Raw genomic sequence first — 21874 nt, 5'->3', positions numbered from 1 at the left:
ATGTTCTGCAGCCAAGACTCTGCAAGGCTGACCCTTTCTCATCATTCATGTTTCAGCTCAGCCAGCACCTCCTCAGAGAGGCCCTCCCTGACCACATTCTCTTTCCCATCACACTGCTTTTCTCGTCATTGCCCTCCTTACAAACTGGAGGTGATTTATTATATTTTGTTTTCCCCACCAGCTTGAGAACTCCATTAGGGCAGGGATCTTGTCTGCCGTGGCTGCCACTATGCCCCCAGTACCTAGAATAGTGCCTGGCACTCGGATGGTGTTCAATGAAGGGTAAGAAATCCGCGCAGGCAATTGTGGGATCGCTTTCTCCGGCAGGAGCCGACTCTAACCACGTGGGAGGGGTGAGGGCGGTGGCTGGGTGCGTGTGGGGAGGGACAGCTCTGTCGAAGGCCCCGCCCAAGCCCCGCCCAAGCCCCGCCCATGTCCGTGTCCTCCTCCTCGGGTCTCCATAAAGTTCATTTGGCGGCGCGCCGCGCGGGGTCTTCTGGGAAGGCCGGTCTCGGCCAATCAGGAAGCGCGGGCGAGCGGCGCGAGACGCGGTCGCCGCGTTTTCTAACCCGGACCTGAGCGGCTGACGCGGCTGCAACGCCAGGTAAGGGTGTTTGTGGCTCCGTCCTTTCGACACGGGGCAGGTCCTTGAACCTAAGGTCCAGAGGCTGGGCGGAGCCCGGTCCCCGTGCTCGGAGCCGTGCTGCTCACACTTCCCGTTCGCCTCATGGCAGCCGGCACGCCTGACGCCTGCGACACAGCGCCCTGTCGAACCGCCCCCCATTATAGCGTCGGGCTGCGCTCCGGGAGTGCTTTCTATCTGCTCTCTTTCTGAATGCGGAGCCTCGGCCCCCTGGCGACCCTCCTGTCCCACTACAGCGCTCTGCCGGCGCGCCACGCCCCCTCCCCTGCCCTGCGAGTCCACCCTTGGCTGTATCGGTGCCCCTCCCCGCCACCACACTCCGCCTGGTATCTTCCTGACCGCGCCCTGTCAGCTCCCTCGCTCGCTCCTCGGGGATACTCTATCGGGAGGCGTTTCCCTCCCGGGAAAGGGACTACCCTGTGAGCCTTGGCCTATCTCCTCTGTCTGCATCCAGCGCAATGCGCCATCCCATGCAGGGAGATACTAGTGATTAGAACCTGGAGGTGGCCCGCACTTTTCTCTGGGCCCACAGCACCGCATCCTCTGCAAAGGCAATGCCTGCATTTATTGGGTCTCTTTTTTAAAAATTACGGGGCCGACCGCAGGGGTCTTTGTTCCAAGTTTGGACGACCCATTGACAGAGTTGCTGGTCCAGGTTTGCCCCTCTGTCGGGGGCAAAAGAGATGAGAGGTTATGATTTGTTTAGACCAAAATGTTTTTCAGCAAGGGTCACCTTTCTGTTCTGTTTGGGGGCTGTGAGAGGGTGCCCTTGGGCATCGTATCCTTCTTTCTTTCAGTTATTCTTCTTTGTGAATTTGTGTTTGGGACATTTTCATTTTTTATTCGTGGTGATCTCACTCGAGGCTCATCGTTCTTAATACCTGTTTATTAGGTTAACAGATCCCACATGAATATCTCTAGCCTGGGCCTCTCCCTTGACCTATATCCAGCTGCCTACTTTAATATCTCCACTGTGATGATTTGTAGGGAACTCAACCTGAACATTTCAAGATAGGGCTAGCAAGGTTCCCTCCACTTCTCTTCCCAGACTGCTTTTCTTGCTGTTTTTTTTTTTCTCAGTAATGTAAAAGGCTCTGACCGTTAACCTTTGAGTCATCCTTAACTGCTCTCTTTCTTTCTTACTTCACATCCAATGCTTGGCATCCTGGGCCAGGTCACCATCACCTCTCCTGGATTATTGAAATAGTCTCCCACCTGGTCTCCTGGCTTCTGCCCTGGCCTCTATTTTCAGCACAGCAGATAGAAGGACCCTCCAGTGGGTCCCCATCTCATTTAAAGATGAACTCCTTACAGTGAGTTATATGGCTTTACATAATCTGACCCACTGTTATTTTCCCACTTTCGTTTTCTGCTACCCTCTCCTTCCGCATGGCAGACATGCTCCGACCTCAGGACCTTTGTGCTTGCGATTCAATATTCATATGGTTCGCTCCCTCACTTCTTTCAGGTTTTTATTCAAGGGTCACCTAGTGAGACATTCCCCACTTCCTATCTTCCTTTATTGCTTTAGTCGTTCTTATATTTTACTCATTTATCTGTGTATTGTTTGTTTTCCCCCTCTAGAACATTATCTGTTTTGTTCCCTGATGTATCCCCAGCACCTAGACCTGGCACACAGTAGGTGCTCGACAAATAGAAAATAAATCCATGTTCCTGACACTGTTAGAGGCTTGGGGATCCAGTGGTGACTGAGATAGGCCTGTGCTCACTGAGCTGCTGTTTCTGTGGAGCACATCATCAGCAATAAGCCCGCAGGGGTAGCATGTAGTGGCAGGGCCTTTTTAAAAAGAGGGCAAGGATGTCTGAACAGAGACCTGTTTGAAATCAGAGAGGGGAGTATCTCGGGCAAGAGCATTCCTGGAATGGGAACAGCAAGTGCAAATACCCTGAGGTGGGAACATTAGAGATGTGGTGAACTTGAGTGTCTAAACCTGCTTCTTGATGGGCTGAGGTAGAAAATAAGGTAGAGAAAGATAGATATGCCAAGGAGAAGGAGGGGTCAGAGCAAAGACCTGGAGGTGAGGACATGAGGTATGTTCAGGGAACAGGTCACTTTAATTCAGCAGACATTTTATTCGGTAACTTTTTAAAGTTTGTACCAAACTTAGCAGCTGAGAATTCAAAGCTGAGCAGTCTGTGGACCTCACCCTACAGGAATTCTCCATGTAGAGAGAGAAACAGACTTGGGAATAAAATCATCACAACTCTTCACCTGGCCAGGGAAGAACAGTAATAGATGGTTGAGAATAGTGTGGGAGGGGTTTGAGGTAGGTAGGACTGTCCCAGCTGACTTTGCAAGGTACACAGGAGTTCCCATGTGCCAGGGTATGTTTGTGTTCTAGCAGAGTGTACACCTGTATGTGCCAGTGTGTGAAGGGAGGAAACAGCATGAGGCATCCCAAGGAATAGAGAATTGCTAGGGTATCTTTGCTGGGAGGCAGTAAGAGATGAGGATGGTAAGGGTGGCAGTGCCCATTCTTTGGATGGTGCCCCTATTGGCCGTGTCAACGCATGAGCACTTCCTTCTGTAGGAGATGGAAGGTGTTCCTGAGGGTATAAAGCCAGGGGAACGTTTCAGAAAGACCTCTCTAGCCAAGGGGAGTGTAGGTTAGAGGAACAAGAAGGCTTAGACTGTTGAGGTAATCAGGAGAAGAGCGTGAGGTTAGAGTGGGGGCAAAAGAGATGAGGGTTCGACTTTCCGAAAGGTTTGGGAGATAGACCTGGAGATTGGATGTTTGGAGAGGAAAGGGAGCCTGAGGTGGTTTCTGGCTGAATTGACTGGTGCTAATTGTTTTATCAAGAGAGACTGGAAATGCAGGAGGAGGAAGTGGTGCTGGTGGTGGTGGCAGTGGCAGCTAAGAGGGGAGAGAAGTGAAGCGTTTGGGATAATATGTAGTTTGAGGCATCCACTGGTCAGCCAGCTGTAGATGTCAGGTGAACAGTTGGAAATATTGACCCTGGGAGAGAGCTGGGCTGGACAGAGAGATACGGAAGTCACCTTTGTTTTGATAGGTCAGTGTCCTTGCCTGGGCCCAGATAGGCGTCCGAGGTCCATGGAAAGGCAGCCTTGAGCCTCCTGGCACTGCCTGCTTAGGAGTGTGTGTGTGGTTCTCTTGGATGCACATGTGTATGTGAACGGATTCAGAGAGGTCTGTAGCCATCTGGGAGATGAATGGCTGTGGTAGGAATTGTAGTTGAAGTTCAAGTGGATGTTATCCAGAGAAATATATAGTGTGAGAAGAGGAGGTCCAAGGATAGAAGCTTGGCATTTGAGGGGTGGGTAGGTGAAGGAGGCATAGCAGAGGAGGCTGAGAGAGGGAGGAGGAGGAGGAGACCCAGGAGAAGGTGGAGTCTTCACGTCTTGGGAAGAGAGAGTTTCAGGAAGGAAGGAGTGGTTAGGATGTCAAAGGCTGTGAGAAAGGAAGGATTGAAGAGTCCATTGGATTTGGCAGTTGGGTCAGTGGTGACTGCTGGGGAGTTCAGGAAATGGGAGGCAGGCAAGCAAAAGTTAGATGGCAGTGGTGATGAATGAATGACGTGTGACAGGGGATGGCCGTCTCTTTATGAAGGGAGTGGGAGCCAGAGGAGGACACGGGGTCGAGGAAGTTTTTAAAAATAAACTTCTTATTTTAGATTTGTTTTAGATTTATAGAACACATGCAGGATAGTACGGAGTTCTCTGTATCCCTCACCCAGTTTCCCCTACTGATGAGGAATTATTTTAGGGAAGGAGAGACCTAAATCCTAGAAGGAACCAATGACAGTGGAAAAAAAGGACAACCATCACTTCCTGAGCTCTGGCTGTGCGCAGGTCTCTGCCATGGGCTTTACTTCTATAATCTAATGCATCCTCACGGCAACCCTGTGATGTCAGGCTTACTCCCTTCCCTGTCTCCCTCGTTTCAGTAAATGGCACCTTCATGGTCTGAGTTACTCAGGCTTAAAACCTTGGCATTGGCCTTGACTTCTTTTCTCCTCTCACACTCTACATCAGCAATTCATGTCTACACTAAATCTACTCTTAAAATATAGTATCCATGAATCAGACCCACTTTTTGTCTCTTCCACCACTATCACCCTGGTCCACGCAGGTCTCAGGTATCACATCTGGGTGATGGAGTAGCCTCCTGACTGGTCTCCCTGTTCTTACTTTGTCCCCTCAAGCCCCCTGTCTGTTCTCCACACAGCAGTGGGAATGAGCCTTAGAGAAGGCTCAACCCTTCACTGGCTCCTGTCATAAGTAGGCTGAAATCCAGAGTCCTTGGTGCTGGGAAGCCGACATGATCTGACCCTGTCCCAACCCCTTCTCCCAGCACCCTTCCCCATGATTATGTGCTTCAGCCACGTGGCCTCCTGCTCTTCAACTATGCAAACTACACTTCTGCCTTGTTTCCTTGGCAAGAACATTCTTCCTCCAAATATCTACATAGCTCACCCCCTTACTTCAATCAGGTCTCTGCTCAAAGGTTTCCTTTTAAAAGAAGCTTCTCAGAACACCCCAGCTAAAGCAGTCCTACCATCCACTCTGCTGCATTTCCCTGTTTTACCTCCCTCATAGCATTTATCAATACTTGGCATCATGTGTCTATATGTTTATGCATTTTTATTGTCTGTCTCCTAATAGACATAAGCTCCCTGAGGCTGGGGAACTTTGTCTGGTTTTTCCATAGCTCCATCCCCATTGCTTTGAACAAACAGTACCTAGCATGTGGTAGATGCTCAATAAGTATTTGTTAAATGAATGAAGGAAAGCTGCCATATAAATCACCATGACCTGAGTGGCTTAAACAACAGAAGTTTGTTTTTCTACAGTTCTGGAGGCTAGAAGTCCAAGACCAGGGTGCCACATGGTTGGGTTCTGGTGAAGACCCTCTCTCTTTTTGGCTCGTAGGTGGCCACCATCTCAAGTGTGTTCACATGTACTTTCCTGGGTGAATGTGTGTGTGGAGTAGGGGTGGGAGATAGAGGAAGCAGTTTTCTGGTGTCTCTTTTTAGGAGGGTACTGATCCTGTCATGAGGGCCCCCTCTTCATGACCTCATCTAAACCTAATTACCTCCCAAAGGTCCCTTCTCCAAATGCCTTCACATTGGGGGTTAGGACTTCAACATATGAATTTTAGAGGGACACATTTCAGTCTGTAGTACCAGAAAAGTTCTGTTGTGCTTCCTCCCAGTCATTCCCCATCCCCACCAACCCCCCGGATAACCAGTGTTCTGATTTCTAGCACCACAGATTAGTTTTTTCTCTTCTTAAAATCCATATAAATCGAATCATGCAGTGTCTTTTTTTGGTGTCTGGTGCTTTAGTTCATTCTTATGTCTGTGAAATTTATCCCTATTGTTCCATGTAGCTTTAGTTTGATCTTTTCCATTGCTGTGTGGTATACCGGGGAATGACTACCACCATTAAAAACTCAAATGGTATAATTCTGTATATACAGTGTTTTAAGATTATTTGGGGTCGGTGGGGGGGGGCAGGGGACTCAGACTTTAGAATCTGATAACAACTATAGTGCTTCTCATATTTTTTTAAAAATGTATGCATATATTTCCCGGGGTTCCTGGTGCCTGTGATGCTGGTGTCATGGCTTTCAGGACAAGAAGCCTTCCTTAGTTTACAGCAGGGTTTCTCAACCTTGACACAATTGATGTTTTAGGCTGAATAATTCTTTGTTGTGGAGGTTGTGCTGTGCATCATAGGATGTTGAGCAGCATCCCTGGCCTCTGCCATCTAGATGTCAGTAGCACGTCACCTCTCTCTCTCAGTTGTGACAACCAAAAATGCCTCTATATATTGCCAGTGCTCCCTGGGGAGCAAAGCTGCCCCCAGCTGAGAACCGTTGGTTTCGAGAGACGAGCCAGAGCCTTTTGGAGGTAGACTTGGTGATCTGCCCCCGATTATGCCAGCTGTAATATGGGGCCTGTATCATTCCTCAGGTTCTTTATACAGATACTTTTCATCACCGCTAAAATGGGGCTGCTCCTTCCAAGGACACATTCATTAAGTGAGTTTAAAGACTGAATTAAAATATCCCACGTCTGTAGATTCTTCACGGCGGGCAGGACCTTAGAAATCACCTGAGCCAACCCCTTCCTCTCACCGGTGGTGAAACTGGGATCCAGAGATGAGGAAGGGCCGGTCCCAGGGTCAGAGAGATGATGCGGGGCAAAGCCAGGAAGGGGTGCACAGTTCTACTCCAAGAATTTGTCAGAAGGTAGGCTGTGTGGTTACTTTATGTTTCTGTGTGATGCCAGATTGCTTCTCTTTGCTCATTGAAGATGAAATAATACAAGTGTTATGTATCAAGAAAGCTGATACTACACACTCCTTACTGCAAACACTGAGTCATCCAGGCCCATACTTGTACTGAATCACTCAGGTCTTTAATTTCTCTTCTGTCTAGGGTAATTTATTTTAATTCTTTGTTTTTTTGTGTTTTTTTTAGATTTATTTTATTTATTTATTTTATTTTTTTCAACCAATAGCATTTATTTACAACATGTTTACAAATAAATCTATTACTTAAAATAGAGAACAGCTATTAAGAAAATTTTTTCACACACACACACACTGTATTTTATTTTTACAAGAGATAAATAAACTGACACCAAGCATTGTAAATGGATGACCACAACAAAAGCAATAATGACTGCATTTACCAAACACGAAACACACTCATACTATGTCATAATATTGACATTCAGTCCAGTAATCCTCCACTGTAACAGCTCCTTTATTTTTCAGTAAAAATTGATTTGTATATTTTTCGCCTCTGAGTCCTTGTGGGATTTTTTATTTTTTTATTCAAACAGAAAGTCACAAAAATTATAATCATCCTCATCAGTTCACTCAGTCCCATGTAATTAATTATTTTTTCATCTTGATCTTTTGTTAGCACTTTTATGAATTCATGAGTTTTCCATTAGAGTTCTGAAAATGCTTTTTCATTCAGTTCAGCAGTATAGTCAGTTACCAGAAACCTGTACTTGTCAGAGTCTTTTCCATGAATTCCTTGAAGATGAAACCCTTTTATAGGAACATATTTGCAAAAGTAGTTCTTTGTTTTCTCCAGAAGTCTACCTTCTGAATAATGATTAGGTCTAACTCTTTTACTTAGTTTCACAGGACTATGAAGAGTTAATCCAACAGCACTTTTTTTGTTGTTGTTAATCATTGTTTTTGTCTTCTAGAGGCATCTGAAACAATAGTATCTGTTAGGATGTAATTTTCTTTTGGTTGTTGTAATTGACAGCTGACAGATATAGTACAAAGTAGAATGATGCTGTCATTTAACCATAGTTTATGTATTCAGAAGAAGAGAGGAGAGCAGAACCAGTCTTCAGCTTTTGACACCTCCTGTGAGGCTTTCCTCATTAATCTTGGTGTTGGACATTGAACACTGTTCTTGTGTTTTAATCCTGTTGCAGACTAATTAATAATAAGTTTGAGGGCAAGATTTCCACTTGAAATTCAATGCTAAATTTCTTTTGAATCACACCTTCATTGTGGAAATTTGTATTTATAATTAAAACCATATTTGATAGTGGGGAATGTAAAAATTGTACATTTAAAAATTGCAGGTGTCTCCCAGAAGTTCTTACTGAATGATATGAAGCTGTGATTAAATGTCATAATTTAGTATCATATATTTGCTAGAAGATTTTTTTGAAGCAGAGACATTTATAATTGACAAAGTGTTGCCAACTTGGCAACTTTGGGAAAAAGCTAAAATAGCATTTTACAGTGATATAAATCAGGAGAGTTAATAATACTTTCTGTGTATCATCAACCCCTTGAAGGAGGTAAGCATTATCATCTCCTCTTTAGAGATGAGGAAATTATTTGGGTTTTATCCCCGAGGTAAATCAACTGATTTATTATGAAGGATGAATGGCCAGGTAAAGAGGTACATAGGACGGGGTCCGGAAGAGTCCTTAGCACAGGTGCTTCTGTCTTTGTGGACCGGGGTGCACCATTCTCGCAGCGTGTGGATGCATTCACCAACTGAGAAACTCAACAAATCTCATTGTTCAAGAGTTTTTTTTTTTTAAAGAGAAAGGTGAATATATGATCCAATTTTTAAAAAATTTTATTTATTTATTTATTTATTTATGGCTGTGTTGGGTCTTCGTTTCTGTGAGAGGGCTTCCTCTAGTTGCGGTGAGCGGGGGCCACTCTTCATTGCAGTGTGCAGGTCTCTCACTGTTGCAGCCTCTCTTGTTGCGGAGCACAAGCTCGAGACGCGCAGGCTCAGTAGTTGTGGCTCACGGGCCTAGTTGCTCCGCGGCATGTGGGATCTTCCCAGACCAGGGCTCGAACCCGTGTCCCCTGCATTGGCAGGCAGATTCTCAACCACTGCGCCACCAGGGAAGCCCCCAAGAGTTTTTATAGAGCTTAATCTGCAGCCCTTGCTTCCCCTTCCCAGAGGTTGGTGGGTGAGGCTGAAAGTTCCAACTCTCTAATCACTTGGTCTTTCTGGTGACCAGCCCCATCCTGAGGCCACCTAGCTTAACCTTTCCAATTTACCTCAATTGCATACATTCAGGTGTGCTTAAAAGGGGTTCCTTGTGAGTTACAAAAGACTCAGAACTTCAGGACATTCCAAGGGTTTTAGAAGCTGTGTGCCAGGAACTTGGGGACAAAGACCACATATATTTCTTATTATACTACACTACTCTTTTTTGGCTTGATTAAATATTTAACATGGTTATGTTGGGAATGTGGAAATGACCATATTTTTCATAATTAAGACACATGTTAATAGCAAGTGAACCAAAATTATTTGATGCATTTTTGCTCTGCCCTTTTTTTAAGTTCATTTCATCCTATATGCCATTTGGAGATTTTTTTTTTTCTCTTTGTTAAGAATGTTTATGTGCCTGGAAGGGACATTTTTTTGGACAGTGAATGACAGGTGAGTGCTGACTAATTTGAAGAAATGGAAGTCTGCCCAGTCCTTGGTTTTAGCTCTAGGTGAGAGCTGTCTCTCTAAAGCCGTGGCTTTAATTTTTTCCCCTAGTTAATTTCTCATCATCCTCTAGGTGTGGTGAAGAGGTCTGGATCTTGGGAACTTCCCACTAAGAGCATTCGCCATTTCTGTTTATTTATTATTATTATTTATATATATTTAAAATTTATTTATTTATTTTTGGCTGTGTTGGGTCTTCGTTTCTGTGGGAGGACTTTCTCCAGTTGCGGCGAGCGGGGGCCACTCTTAATCGCGGCGCGCAGGCCTCTCACTATCGTGGCCTCTCGTTGCGGAGCACAGGCTCCAGACGCACAGGTTCAGTAGTTGTGGCTCACGGGCCCAGTTGCTCCGTGGCATGTGGGATCCTCCCAGACCAGGGCTCGAACCCGTGTGCCCTGCATTGGCAGGCAGACTGTCAACCACTGCGCCACCAGGGAAGCCCTATTATTTATTTTTAATTTTTAAAATTTTTTTGGGTATACCGTGGAGCATGTGGGATCTTAGTTCCCAGACCAGGGATTGAACCTGCACCCCCTGCATTGGAAGCACAGTCTTAACCACTGGACCGCCAGGGAAGTCCCACCATTTCTAATATAGCAGGGTGTCTGCAACCTCTGAAAAACAGTGGGTCATTGTCCTTCATTTTGATGGGGTACTTTTTATTGAAGTGCAATACACAGTCAGAAAAGTACATAAATCACGAGTCTATCTCAGTGAATGTCTTAAAATGAACACACTATTAAGCAGCACCCAGAATAAAAAAACAAAGTTACCAGCCCCCCAGAAGCCTCCTTTCTGCCTCCTCCTGTTCCCCCCCACCCCCCACCCCCCCACCAAAGGATAACCAGTCTTGCCTTCTAACAGCAGTGATAAGTTTGCCCTTCATTTTAAGGCTTACCCGGGTGTTTGAGGAGGTCTGTGGAGGCTCAGTAGGACTTCTGCCAAGAGGCACGGAGAGCAGTTTGTTGCTCAGGGCCCTCGTACCCTGCCATGCTCTCTGAAGCACCTTTCGGTGTTTCCAGAGGCCACTCAACAATCAGGCTCAGAGTCATGCTGACAGAGAGGAGTCTTAGTGCTGTCTGTCCTTGCTGGCCTTTTCCGGTCCAGCCCCAGTTTTGCTGCATTGACTGTTCCACATCCCACTTCTGTGGGTTCTCAGTGTGGCTTCTTCCTGGCTCCCTCCTCCATAGCTCCCCAGGGGTGCAGCTGGCATCCAGTCTCTGCGTGTGTCTTGGCCAGATTTTTTTCCCAACACAGAGCTTGGACTTCACCCTCTCACCTCCGCTCCGGCTAATCATTCTGGTTCTCACTATTGGACAAAGCTAGTGAGGTTATTTTCATGATCAGTTTTCAGTATCTTGGGTCAAAATTGATATTCAGTTTGTTTAACCCCTATATTTTGTGGCTAAATTGATATTTATTTTGCAGAAGGGTTAAAAATCATCTTTAAATGTGTAAAATTAACCATATGTTTAAAAATTTTAATGAGATGATGACTACATCAAAGTATACATTTGGAAACTTTGATAACTTTTTTGTAAATCAGTTTCCACTGGTTGAGTTATAATGCAGGACAGATCCAGTTTTTCCCAAATATGGTATCATATACATTTCTCTCTTCTCTCAGACAGACATGGAACAAGCTTATTTTCTACTCTAAACTTATATAGCACAGTTCTTCCTGTATGTATATTTGTTCTTTTAGTTTGGAATTTGTTCACCTGAAAACTGGGCTGTTTCTTCTAAAATATCACTGGGTTTTTGTCTGGGTATTTAGAGGGAAAGCACTAGTCTGGACCAAGCGTGATCTGAATTCATGCCATTTATACTGTCTCTGCCTTATGCTGTGCAGCCTCAGAAATGTTAAGTATCAGTTGGTAGTCGGAAGGGAATGTTTTTGCTTTGGTCTCTGCTTGCCAGTGGGTGCTGATTTGGCAAGAGTGTGTAGGAAGCCTTCAAGAAGAACAGTCTCCACAAACGGAAGAATAAAACTCCCATTCATTCAACAGATGAGAACCTACTATGTGCCAGGCACTGTTCTAAGAACCTGGGGTACCTCAGTGAACAAAACAGGCAAAAAACCCTATCCTTGTGCAGTTTACATTCTAGCTGGGGGTGGGGGGGAGTGCTGAGGGTGGTTGCAGGTTGCACTCGTAAATATTTTGTTATAGGTCGGCATCAGAGGCAAGCTGACAGTTTAGCTGAGAGAGATAGGGAATCAGCCATGAGCATATCTGGGAGAAGTGCGTTCCAGGTAGAGGAAGTAAGGAGTACAAAGAAAGCCTCTATGGCAGGAATGTGCTTGACGCACTGGGGGACCAGCAAGGAGGCCCCAGGGTGGCTGGAGCCCAGGAAAGGAAGCGGGACAGGACTGGAGATGAGTCTAGGAGGTAAGAAGAGATGGCTTGCTTCTGTAGGACTTCACTCTGTACAAGAAGTTTAAACAGAGGATGGATGTGATCAGACTTTCAAAGGATCACTGATCGCTGGATTGAGAAGACACTGTAGGAGACAAGGGCTGAAACCGGGAAGCCAGGAAGAGGTGAGAGTGACTTGGGTGGGGGAATGTGGTGGGAAGAGGTAGATTCTGGGTGCATTTTGACGGTAGATTTGAAAGGCTTTGTTGGCCTATTTGAATGTGGGATGTGAGTCAGGGAGGCCCTTAAGGATTTTGGCCCAAGCAACTGACTGGAGCAGGCCAAGGAGCAGGTTTTGTAGATGAAAGGTTAAAGCTCAGTTTGGGGCATATTAAGTTTAGGATGTTGTTTAGAGATTCAGCCTTTATTTTACTATGGTCAAAATAATTCTATTTAGTTAACTTTTAAAAATCATATTTATTGGACCATATTAAAGTAAATCATGACTTTTATTTTGCATTTATTACCCTCAGATCCATCACTTTAAATCTTTGTATGGGCAAGTCATTTGAGAAGTTGAGCATTTCCTTTGTCTGAATTTGTCTGACATGGAAATGTTACGTGAAATGATAGATATATTTTTTTCCTTTATTTTTCTTCTTTTTTTGAACATAAAAAAGTTTTGTTTTATTCAGGGAGTTCCAGAATTTTCCTTATGAAGGAAAAAAAGTATTTCCTTCTCCTTGGCTCTGTTAGACAAATTATTTTTATCTTAGAGTAAAAAAAAAAGTGTGGGGAGGGCTTCCCTGGTGGCGCAGTGGTTGAGAGTCCACCTGCTGATGCAGGGGATGCGGGTTCGTGCCCCGGTCCGGGAAGGTCCCACATGCCGTGGAGCGGCTGGGCCCCTGAGCCATGGCCGCTTAGCCTGTGCGTCCGGAGCCTGTGCTCCGCAATGGGAGAGTCCACAACAGTGAGAGGCCCATGTACCGCAAAAAAAAAAAAAAAAAAGTGTGGTGGTAAGAGGCAGCATATTTCTTTTTTTTTCCTCTTTCTGGTGAGTGACCATGTTTCTGGTAGTTCATAGAACATCACTGGCCCTATAGGTTTCTGAGGAAAAACATATCTCCATCAAGCAGGAGCCATCGTTTAATTATACTCTCTGCTTCTTTCTTCTTCTGTCCCTGAGAATACCTTCTCAATCTGTGATCCACATTTTCTCACAGGTAGAGGTGGCCAGTTACAGCTTGATTCTATTAGTTTAAAAAAAAAAAAAATGACAATGATTATCTAGAAACTTTAGGTAAAGAGTTGTAGTGTATATGACTTTTTGTCTAAAGATTAAAGTCAGCTTGGCACTTCATAAAGAATACCAAAATATCTTCATGTTTACTCCAGCTGAGCTATTTTTGTTTTAACCTTGTGCCCTTGCCTTTAAAGTTAATGTCCTTTAATGTTCATTTTTAAAAGTCCTTATTCTACTGCTGTGGATTTATGGTGGAAACCATGCTCTTTTAACATTAACCTGAGCTTCATAGCTGAGATATAATTATATATTACATTAACATTGTAACTACAATTCTAGACCACAGGGATTTCTAAAGTACAATAGAAGCCATGGGTTTAAAACAAAGGGGAAAAATATAATCAAGAGCTACTATTTAAAGAATATTGTTCTTTTTTTAATAAATAATAATTTTGTTAACCTTTTAGCGATGTAATTTTTTAAAATGATGTTGATACTATTTATCTTCTGTTGACTTAAATAGTGGTAGGAGTTAAAAACTTCTCTTAGTTGTGAACCTTATACAAGGATGGTACAGTATATAGAAGATTCATAAATGCATTAAATATCATATATGCATTAAATATCAACATTGTTCACAGAGCTTTTCTCAGTTGTTGGAGAAACAGGTGATCTTGCTAATATTCATGGTCTAGAAGCCAGCTGCTACTTAAATTAATATAATTGTTAGTTGCAACAGTATCTCTAAAAGTAGTAGGTATATTAAGTCATATTCTGAATGTCATATATAATAAGCAGACATGGATCTCTGCTCTCAGAGATAAAGCTGAAGAATGAGTGAATGGAGACTTGGACATGAATTTAAAAAGACTGTCTTTTATGTTAGCGAAGGAGACTAATGGGATTAGTCAGAAGACCTGTGTTCTTCTGGTTTCAGTTCAGCCTCATTGCAGCAGAGAGTATTCTAGGCACAGAACTGAGCTCTGTGGACTGGAGTTCCTTCTCTGTCTTCTCAGGGTCCTCATGGGGTTCTTTGGGAATCATATGAGATGAGATGGCCATATAAATTGCCAGCCGTCTGCGGGTGGAGGTGTTTTTCTGTCTAAGACAGGTGGAGGGAGAGGAAGTTTGAGTGAGGGTTCTTTACGCCTCCCAGAGGTTGCCACCATGGCTTCTGTTGCCTTGTCGGCTTTGAGTCTGAAGTGAGGCAGGAATCCTGATCTGTGCTTTAATATCTTTGCGTTTGTTCTGGTGGCAGAAATCAATCTTGGGGCTGTCAGTATGGACAGAAATGATCTATTTCTTCTCAGTCTGACTCATTTTCTCTGTCAGGACTGTTGTTCTTGGGCTATGTTCAGGAACAAATCCTGCTTGTTGACGAGCTGTCTCCTTGTCTGTTTACAAAAAGTCCTAGTGTTTGTTAAGCTTGTGACAGGTTCAGGCAGTGTTTGAAGCCTATCTTTCCTCTTGATTTGGGTCTCTTCCTTTTTCTCCCCCACCTAGGATCTGCATCTCCAATGGATACTGAGGGGTTTGGTGAGCTCCTTCAGCAAGCTGAACAGCTTGCCGCTGAGACCGAGGGCATCTCAGAGCTTCCCCATGTGGAACGGAACCTACAGGAGATCCAGCAGGCAGGCGAGCGCCTGCGTTCCCGTACCCTCACACGCACATCCCAGGAGACAGCAGATGTCAAGGCGTGAGTACTGGTGGGGAGGCAGCACTGGTGCTGGGTGGCTCGGGGGCAGGATCTGCTTCTTTCCTGCCTTGAATTTGGATGTAGTCTGTAAAAGACAGATACAAGCCAGAGTCTCAGGAATTCAAGAGAGGTTTTATAAACAGGTCAGCAGCCTTGCTTTGTCTCCCTGCCTCCTGGGTTTTCCAGCCTGTCTGCCTGACCAAGCTGCGAGTCCCTATCACAGGCAGAGATGATGAGGGTGAGAAAGGGCGAAGGGCTTTGTCATACAGAAACCGTCCCAGTCGTTCCTGCTTGGGTTCACTGACTGTTGGTGATAAATGGCTCACGTAGTATATTGGTAAATGTGGGTCACACAGATAAATGTTACCCTCCAAGCCAGAGAGGGCCCAGTGATGAGCAGAGTTTTTAAGAGTACTTGGAAGAAACTGATGAGCAGTTAGTGATGAGAAGCCATCCAAGTGAGGAGTGATCCTGTCTGCTTACTGTCAGCGACCCCAGAGGCTGCTTCTAAAAGGCCTTGGAAATGCAGTGGCTGCCAGTTGATTGTAGAAGAGGAAAGTGGGTGAGCCTCAAGAGAGTGCAGCAGGAGAAAAGTGCAGGTTGACTGGCCAGTGGCTGCTGCTGCCTCACAACATGCTTTGGGTTGTTGATTCCACAGACATGTGTTTGGGATCCCCACTGTGCCAGGCCTGGGCTGTCTCTGGGACTACAACCATGAATTAGACATGGTCCTTGCCCTCAAGAAGCTTACTATTTGGTGAGGCAGGAAAAAATCTCGCCTCTTTCCATAAGAAATGTGATTTACTGGTTACTTACTCTGCATCAGTAAGATTTTGCTTAATCCTCACAACAAATAGTAGGACTGTGGTCCCTGTATTACAGATGAGCAGCTAAGGCTCAGAAAGGGCAAGTAACTCTCTCAGATCACACAGCTGGTGAGTAGTGAGTCAGGATTCAAACCCAGTGAGGTTGACTCCAGAGTGTATGCTCCTTTAGACCTGATGGAAGGGTCATGGGAGGATGCAGAGGTGCTGTTACTGGTGACCTTGCTGGGTCTGGAAAGTGGCTGAGATTCTCTGTGGGAAATACTGTATGGGAAATCGTCAGTCATCTGCTCAGTCTTCATTCCTTAAACTTGATAAGACCTAAGTGCTGGTGTTAAGGTGGGGACATTGTTTTGGATACATAGTAAATGTCACAGGGGGTGAGTATAAGGGCTACATTTTTTTTTTCCCAACTAATCTTGAGAGCTGAATGTTTTGGCTACTCTGCTGAGTCAGTAAGGATGTTGTAGAAATTCTTATGTAGGCCTCCCCAGAATTTTATTTATTAAAATACTAGTTAGTTTGTGTTCTGTTGGTATTGGTAAAGGCAAATCAGGGGAACCCTGGCAGGGGTTTTTCACTATCCAGCCTTGTAGCTAAATGCAGCCAACTGCTCCACTACACTTTTCCTCAGCACCCCATCCAGCCTTTAGACATTTCTGCTAACTTGCCCTCCGTGCAGGCTCCTACTGCTGCTGCTGCTGGTTGCCTGCAGTTACCCCGGGTCTTTAGCGTGCAGGCTTTTGCTTGTGTGAAAGGATGCTGCTGGAGCGAAAGGACTGTGATGCCAGCTGAGTTGCTATAGTTATAATTTAATTGCATTAGCTTTACAGCCTATTAAGAGCAAAAAGGGAAAATGTTTTCTTGGGAACAATTATCAGTCATGCTCTCTTTCTTGTAAATTTCCATTCTTCCTCATATCTTTCTACCTTAAATTCATCATTTTAGGGAGGAGGAAGTTGGAACATTGAAAGAATGGGTATAGGGTGGGGCAGGTGCTCAAAAAGAAACCAAAGGGCTGATGACTGTATTTTTCCATCTCCTTGATAGGCAGAGACATAAAGTGTGATGTGAATATTTCAGTACAGGATGAGGGCAGAGGAGAGAAGTGAATAGGGAAAATTTTCTTACTCGAAATAAATTTTGAAAAAAATTTCTGTCTTCAAGATTTTATTTAAGATTAGCTTGTAGACCTAAGAGTGAATTGTTCTGTGTTGAAATTCATTTGTTTAAATAGACTTTGTTGGATTTTTCATTTTAGGGAACAGATTTGCTGGCTTTTTTGCATGTGTGATATTCTTAAATTGTAAAATACCTTCACACATAAAGAAGCATATGTATAACATATATAAAGGTATAAATCAGGGGTTGGCCGACTAAGACCCAGGAGCCAAATCCAACCTGCTGCCTGTTAAAGTTTTATTGGAACACAGGCACACTTACTTGTTTATGTATTGTCTATGCTGCTTTTGTGCTACAGTAGCAGAGTTGAGTAGTGATGACAGAGACTGTATGGCCGGCAAAGCCTGAGACACTTAACTGTCTGCCTTTTACAGAATAAGTTTGCTGACTCCTGGTGTAAATAATAGGAAAATGAATGAATACTCCTGTGCACATGTCACAGTTAAGACATGGAATATTATCACTAGCTGTGAAGCCCTCCCTGGGTACACATCGTCAATTGCATCCCCCCTTTTTCTCATTGGAGATGCCTCATTGGATTTTTCCATTCAGCTCAGAAGCCAAACAACCTAGAGGTGTACAAAGAAAAATGCAGCAATCATTCTCTCTCCCTAACTTTACCCTCCAAGGTAATCAGTGTTATTAATTTACTTATTCTTTCACACTTTTCTTCATGTTCAAGCAAAGCATGTATAAACATTTATTTGCCCAAAGTTAAACAGCAGATTATAACTTTACTATGCTCGTACTAACTTACCTTTTAAAGCACTTACTGTTTGTCAGACATTGTGCCAAGTACTTTACATGCATTTTATACTTTCCTCTTAAAATAACCCTGTGAAATAAGTGTTACTGTCTCTGTTTTATAATTGAGGAGAGTCAGATAGCAAGTGGTCAGTCACACCAGAACTCAAATCCAGCTTGGGCAGTGAGAATCCCTCACGTTTGTAAGGCACTTTCAGTTCCCCTAGGCTTATAATAGGTGCTCTCTTGACTGGTCTTCACAAGCCTGAGAGGTGAGAGGGGCAGGGTTTTCCTTCACATGTTAGCAGGAGAAAAAGGAAGCTTGGAAAAGTGATGCACCCAGGATTTTCAGTCAGTAAGTGACTGGTGGGACTAACTCAAGCCTCTTGACTTTTTTTCTGCTCCCCATGTATACTGACTGAGAACAGCTTTTGTCCTTCTGTTCTCCTGGGACTGGACTGTTTGACTCCAGCCTCTCTGGCTCTGTGCTCAAGAGAAGCTGCCTGGCGTACAAAAATTGGGGCAGGTTGGGGGCAGGGAACCTTTGGATTTTTCCACCCTTAGAAGCTGAAAGTTTCTGGTACAGCCTTTATTTGTAAAACCATCCCTACCCTAGATTCCCTGCCTCCCCCATCAGGACTTCTGCATATGCACTGCACAGGCCCACAGTTCCTCCAGGCACCAGCCACTTGGATGACCTTTCTCTTCTCATAATTCTAATAGTTAATTTTTAAATGCCAAGGTTCCCAGTCCTGGTATGCCTTAAAATCACTAGGCACTGGATACGTTCTCATGTATCTCTGGTGGAGATAGAGTGCCTGCGGCACAGAATTTGGCAATAGCTAGTGCATTTACTCTTGACCCAGCAGTCCCGCTTCCAGGGAATCTCTCCCAAAGATACACTGGCAAAAGTACGAAAAGATGTGTGCACAAGGTTATTCTTTGCAGCATTATTTGTAATAGCAAAAGTTGGAAACAACTCTGACATCCATCAATATGGGACTGGTTGAATATTGGTACATGTGCATAGCTTTTCAGTAGCACAAAGGAACGAGAATATACACTGCCATGGATGGAGCGACTCCAGGCCATATCGTTAAGTAAAATAAACATGCAAGGTGGAGGAAAGGGTATAGTACTTTATCATTTATTTAAGAAAGCAGGTGAAAGAAAGTCCATATTCATGGATTGGAAGACTTTATATTATTAAGATGGTAACACTCCCCAAATTGATCTATAGATTACATGCAATTCGTATCAAAATCCCAGCTGGCTTTTTTGCAGCAATTTGTAAATTGATCCTAAAATTCATATGGAAATTCAAGGAACCTAGAATGACCGAAACAATTCCTTTTTTTTTTTTTTTTTGTTAGTTGAGTATAATTGACCTTCAACACTATGTTAGTTTCAGGTGCACAGCATAGTGACTCGATATTTCTGTACATTACAAAATGGTCACCACAATAAGTCTAGTTACCATCTGTCACCGTACAACTTTATTACAATATTATTGACTATATTCCGCATGCTGTGCATTTCATTCCAGTGATGCATTTATTTCGTAATTAGAAGTTTGTACCTCTTAATCTCCCTCACCTATTTCACTCATTCCCCCCACCTCCCTCCCCTCTGGCAACCACCTGTTTGTTCTTTGAATCTATGAGTCTGTTTTGTTATGTTTGTTCATTTGATTTGGTTTTTAGATTCTACGTATAAGTGAAATCATATGGTATTTGTCTTTAAAGCTTTAAAACTCTTAAAAGTAGGTGTAAATCTTCTGACCTTCTTGGATGTGAAACCAAAAGCATAAGTGACAGAATCAAAAATAGATAAACTGAACTTCATCAAAATTAAAAAACTTTTGTGCTTTAAAGGACACTATCAGGAGAGAAAACAACCCACAGAATGGGGAGAAAATATTTGCATATTACAATATATGTTGAATAAGGGGCTTATACCCAGAACATATTAAAACTCTTACAACTCAATAATAAAAAGACAACCCAATTTATTTTGAAGTATAGTTGATTTACAATATTATATTAGTTTCAGATGTACAGCATTGTGATTCAATATTTTTACAGATTATAGTCCGTTAAAAGTTGTCATAAGATAATGGATATAATAATTCCCTGTGCTATACAATATATCCTCGTTGCTTATCTATTTTATATATAGTAGTTTGTATCTCTTAATCCCATACCCCTAATTTGCCCCTCCCCCTTTCCCTCCCCCTTTTGGTAACCATTAGTTTGTTTTCTATATCTGTGAGTCTGTTTCTGTTTTGCGTATACGTTGGTTTGCATTATTTTTTAGATTCCACATGTAAGTGATATCATACAGTATCAGACTCTGTCTGACTTATTTCATTAAGCGTAATGTTCTCTCAGCCCATCCACATTGCTGCAAATGGCAGATTTTCATTCTTTTTTGTTTGTTTTTTGTTTTTGGCTTCATTGGGTCTTCGTTGCTGCACGGGCTTTCTCTACCTGTTGTGAGCGGGTGCTACTCTTCGTTGCAGTGCGTGGGCTTCTAATTTTGGTGGCTTCTCTTATTGTGGAGCACGAGCTCTAGGCACACGGGCTTCAGTAGTTGTGGCGTGTGGGCTCTAGGGCATGCGGGCTTCAGTAGTTGTGGCGTGTGGGCTCAGTAGTTGTGGCGTGTGGGCTCTAGAGCGCAGGCTCAGTAGTTGCGGCGCATGGGCTTAGTTGCTCTGTGGCATGTGGGATCTTCCTGGACCAGGGATCAAACCTGTGTCCCCTGCATTGGCAGGTGGATTCTTAACCACTGCGCCACCAGGGAAGTCCCTCATTCTTTTTTATGGCTGAGTAACAGTCCACCATATGTGTGTATCACATCTTCTTTATCATCTGTGGCTGGGTACTTGGGTTGTTTTCATATCTTGGCTATTGTAAATAGTGCTGCTGTGAACATTGGATGCATGTATCTTTTTGGTTTAGTGTTTTCATTTTTGCCAAGTACATACCCTGGAGTGGAATTGCTGGATTATATAGTAGTTCTATTTTTAGTTTTTTGAGAAGCCTCCATATTGTTTTACTTAGTGGCTGGACCAAAAGACAACCCAATTTTAAAATGAGCAAAAGATCTGAACAGGCATTTCTCCAAAGGAGGTATATTAATGTCCAATAAGCAAATGAAAATACGCTCAACATCACTAACCATCAGGGAAATGCAAATCAAAACCGCAATAAGATACCACTTCACCCCCACTAGGATGGCTGTAATCAAAAAAGACGGATAATAACAAATGTTGGTGAGAATGTGGAAAATATTGAAACCCTCGTAAACTGTCAGTAGGAATGTAAAGTGGTGCAGCCACTTTGGAAAACATCCAGCAGTTTCTCAAAAGGTTAAATATAGAGTTAACATATGACTGAGCAGTTCCACTCCCAGGTTTATACCCAGGAGGAATGAAAACAGTTGTCCACACAAAAACCTGTACATGAGCGTTCATAGCAGCATTACTCATAATCACCAAAAAGTAGAAACAATCGAAATGTCTAACAGCTGATGAATTGATAAATAAAAGTGGCATATCCATATAATGGAATACTATTTGGCAATAAAGAAGAATGAACTACTAATACATGCTCCAACATGGATGAACCTTGAAAACATTATGCTAAGTGAAAGAAGCCAGTCACAGAAGACTACATATTGTATAGTTCCATTTATAGAAAATGTCCAGAATAGGCAAATCTGTAGAAACAGAAAGTAGATTAGAGGTTGCCAAGGGAGTGGGTAGATTAGGGGACATAGGGAGTGACTGCTGGTGGGTAGGGTGGTTTCTTTTCTGGGTGATGAAAATATTCTAAAATCGATTGTAGTGGTGGTTGCACAAATCTGTGGCTATACTAAAACCCACTGAATTATACTTTTTTTTTTGAGATTCTTTTTTCCCCTCTTATTGCACTTACTTTTAACACTTTTATTATGGAAATATTAAAACATACACAATAGTAGAGAAAACAGTATAATAAACTCCCAGGTACCCATCACCTATCATATCAACATTCTGCCATTTTTTAAAATTCTTTTTAATTTTTATTTTATATTGGAGTATAGTTGATTAACAATGTTGTGTTAGTTTCAGGTGTACAACAAAGTGATTCATTTATAAATGTATCTATGAATTATACATTTTAAGTGGGTGATTGTATAGTATGTGAATTAT

At 43.3% G+C, this 21874-nt stretch overlaps 1 protein-coding gene across 4 annotated transcripts in view; it reads left to right on the top strand.

Moving 5' to 3' along the window:
- The first annotated feature begins 488 nt into the window (after positions 1-488).
- NUP93 (nucleoporin 93) overlaps positions 489-21874 on the top strand; it is a 102807-nt gene continuing 81421 nt past the window's right edge. For 2 of the 4 annotated variants that reach the window (XM_027119853.1, XM_027119851.1), the window contains exons 1-2: positions 489-604; positions 14737-14929. In XM_027119853.1, the coding sequence (XP_026975654.1) occupies positions 14751-14929 (179 nt within the window). In that variant the 5' untranslated portion in view covers positions 489-604; positions 14737-14750. Of the gene's footprint in view, positions 605-6755; positions 6880-14736; positions 14930-21874 lie in introns of those variants that run through there. The other 2 variants (XM_027119852.1, XM_027119850.1) reach the window with 2 other exon arrangements.

The sequence above is a fragment of the Aethalodelphis obliquidens genome, unplaced genomic scaffold (assembly GCF_003676395.1).
Source record: "Aethalodelphis obliquidens isolate GAN/ISIS:26980383/991018 unplaced genomic scaffold, ASM367639v1 scaffold20, whole genome shotgun sequence".
Lineage (NCBI taxonomy): Eukaryota > Metazoa > Chordata > Mammalia > Artiodactyla > Delphinidae > Aethalodelphis > Aethalodelphis obliquidens.
Note: the sequence above shows the minus strand (reverse complement) of the source record. Positions and strands in the feature narration are given on the sequence as shown.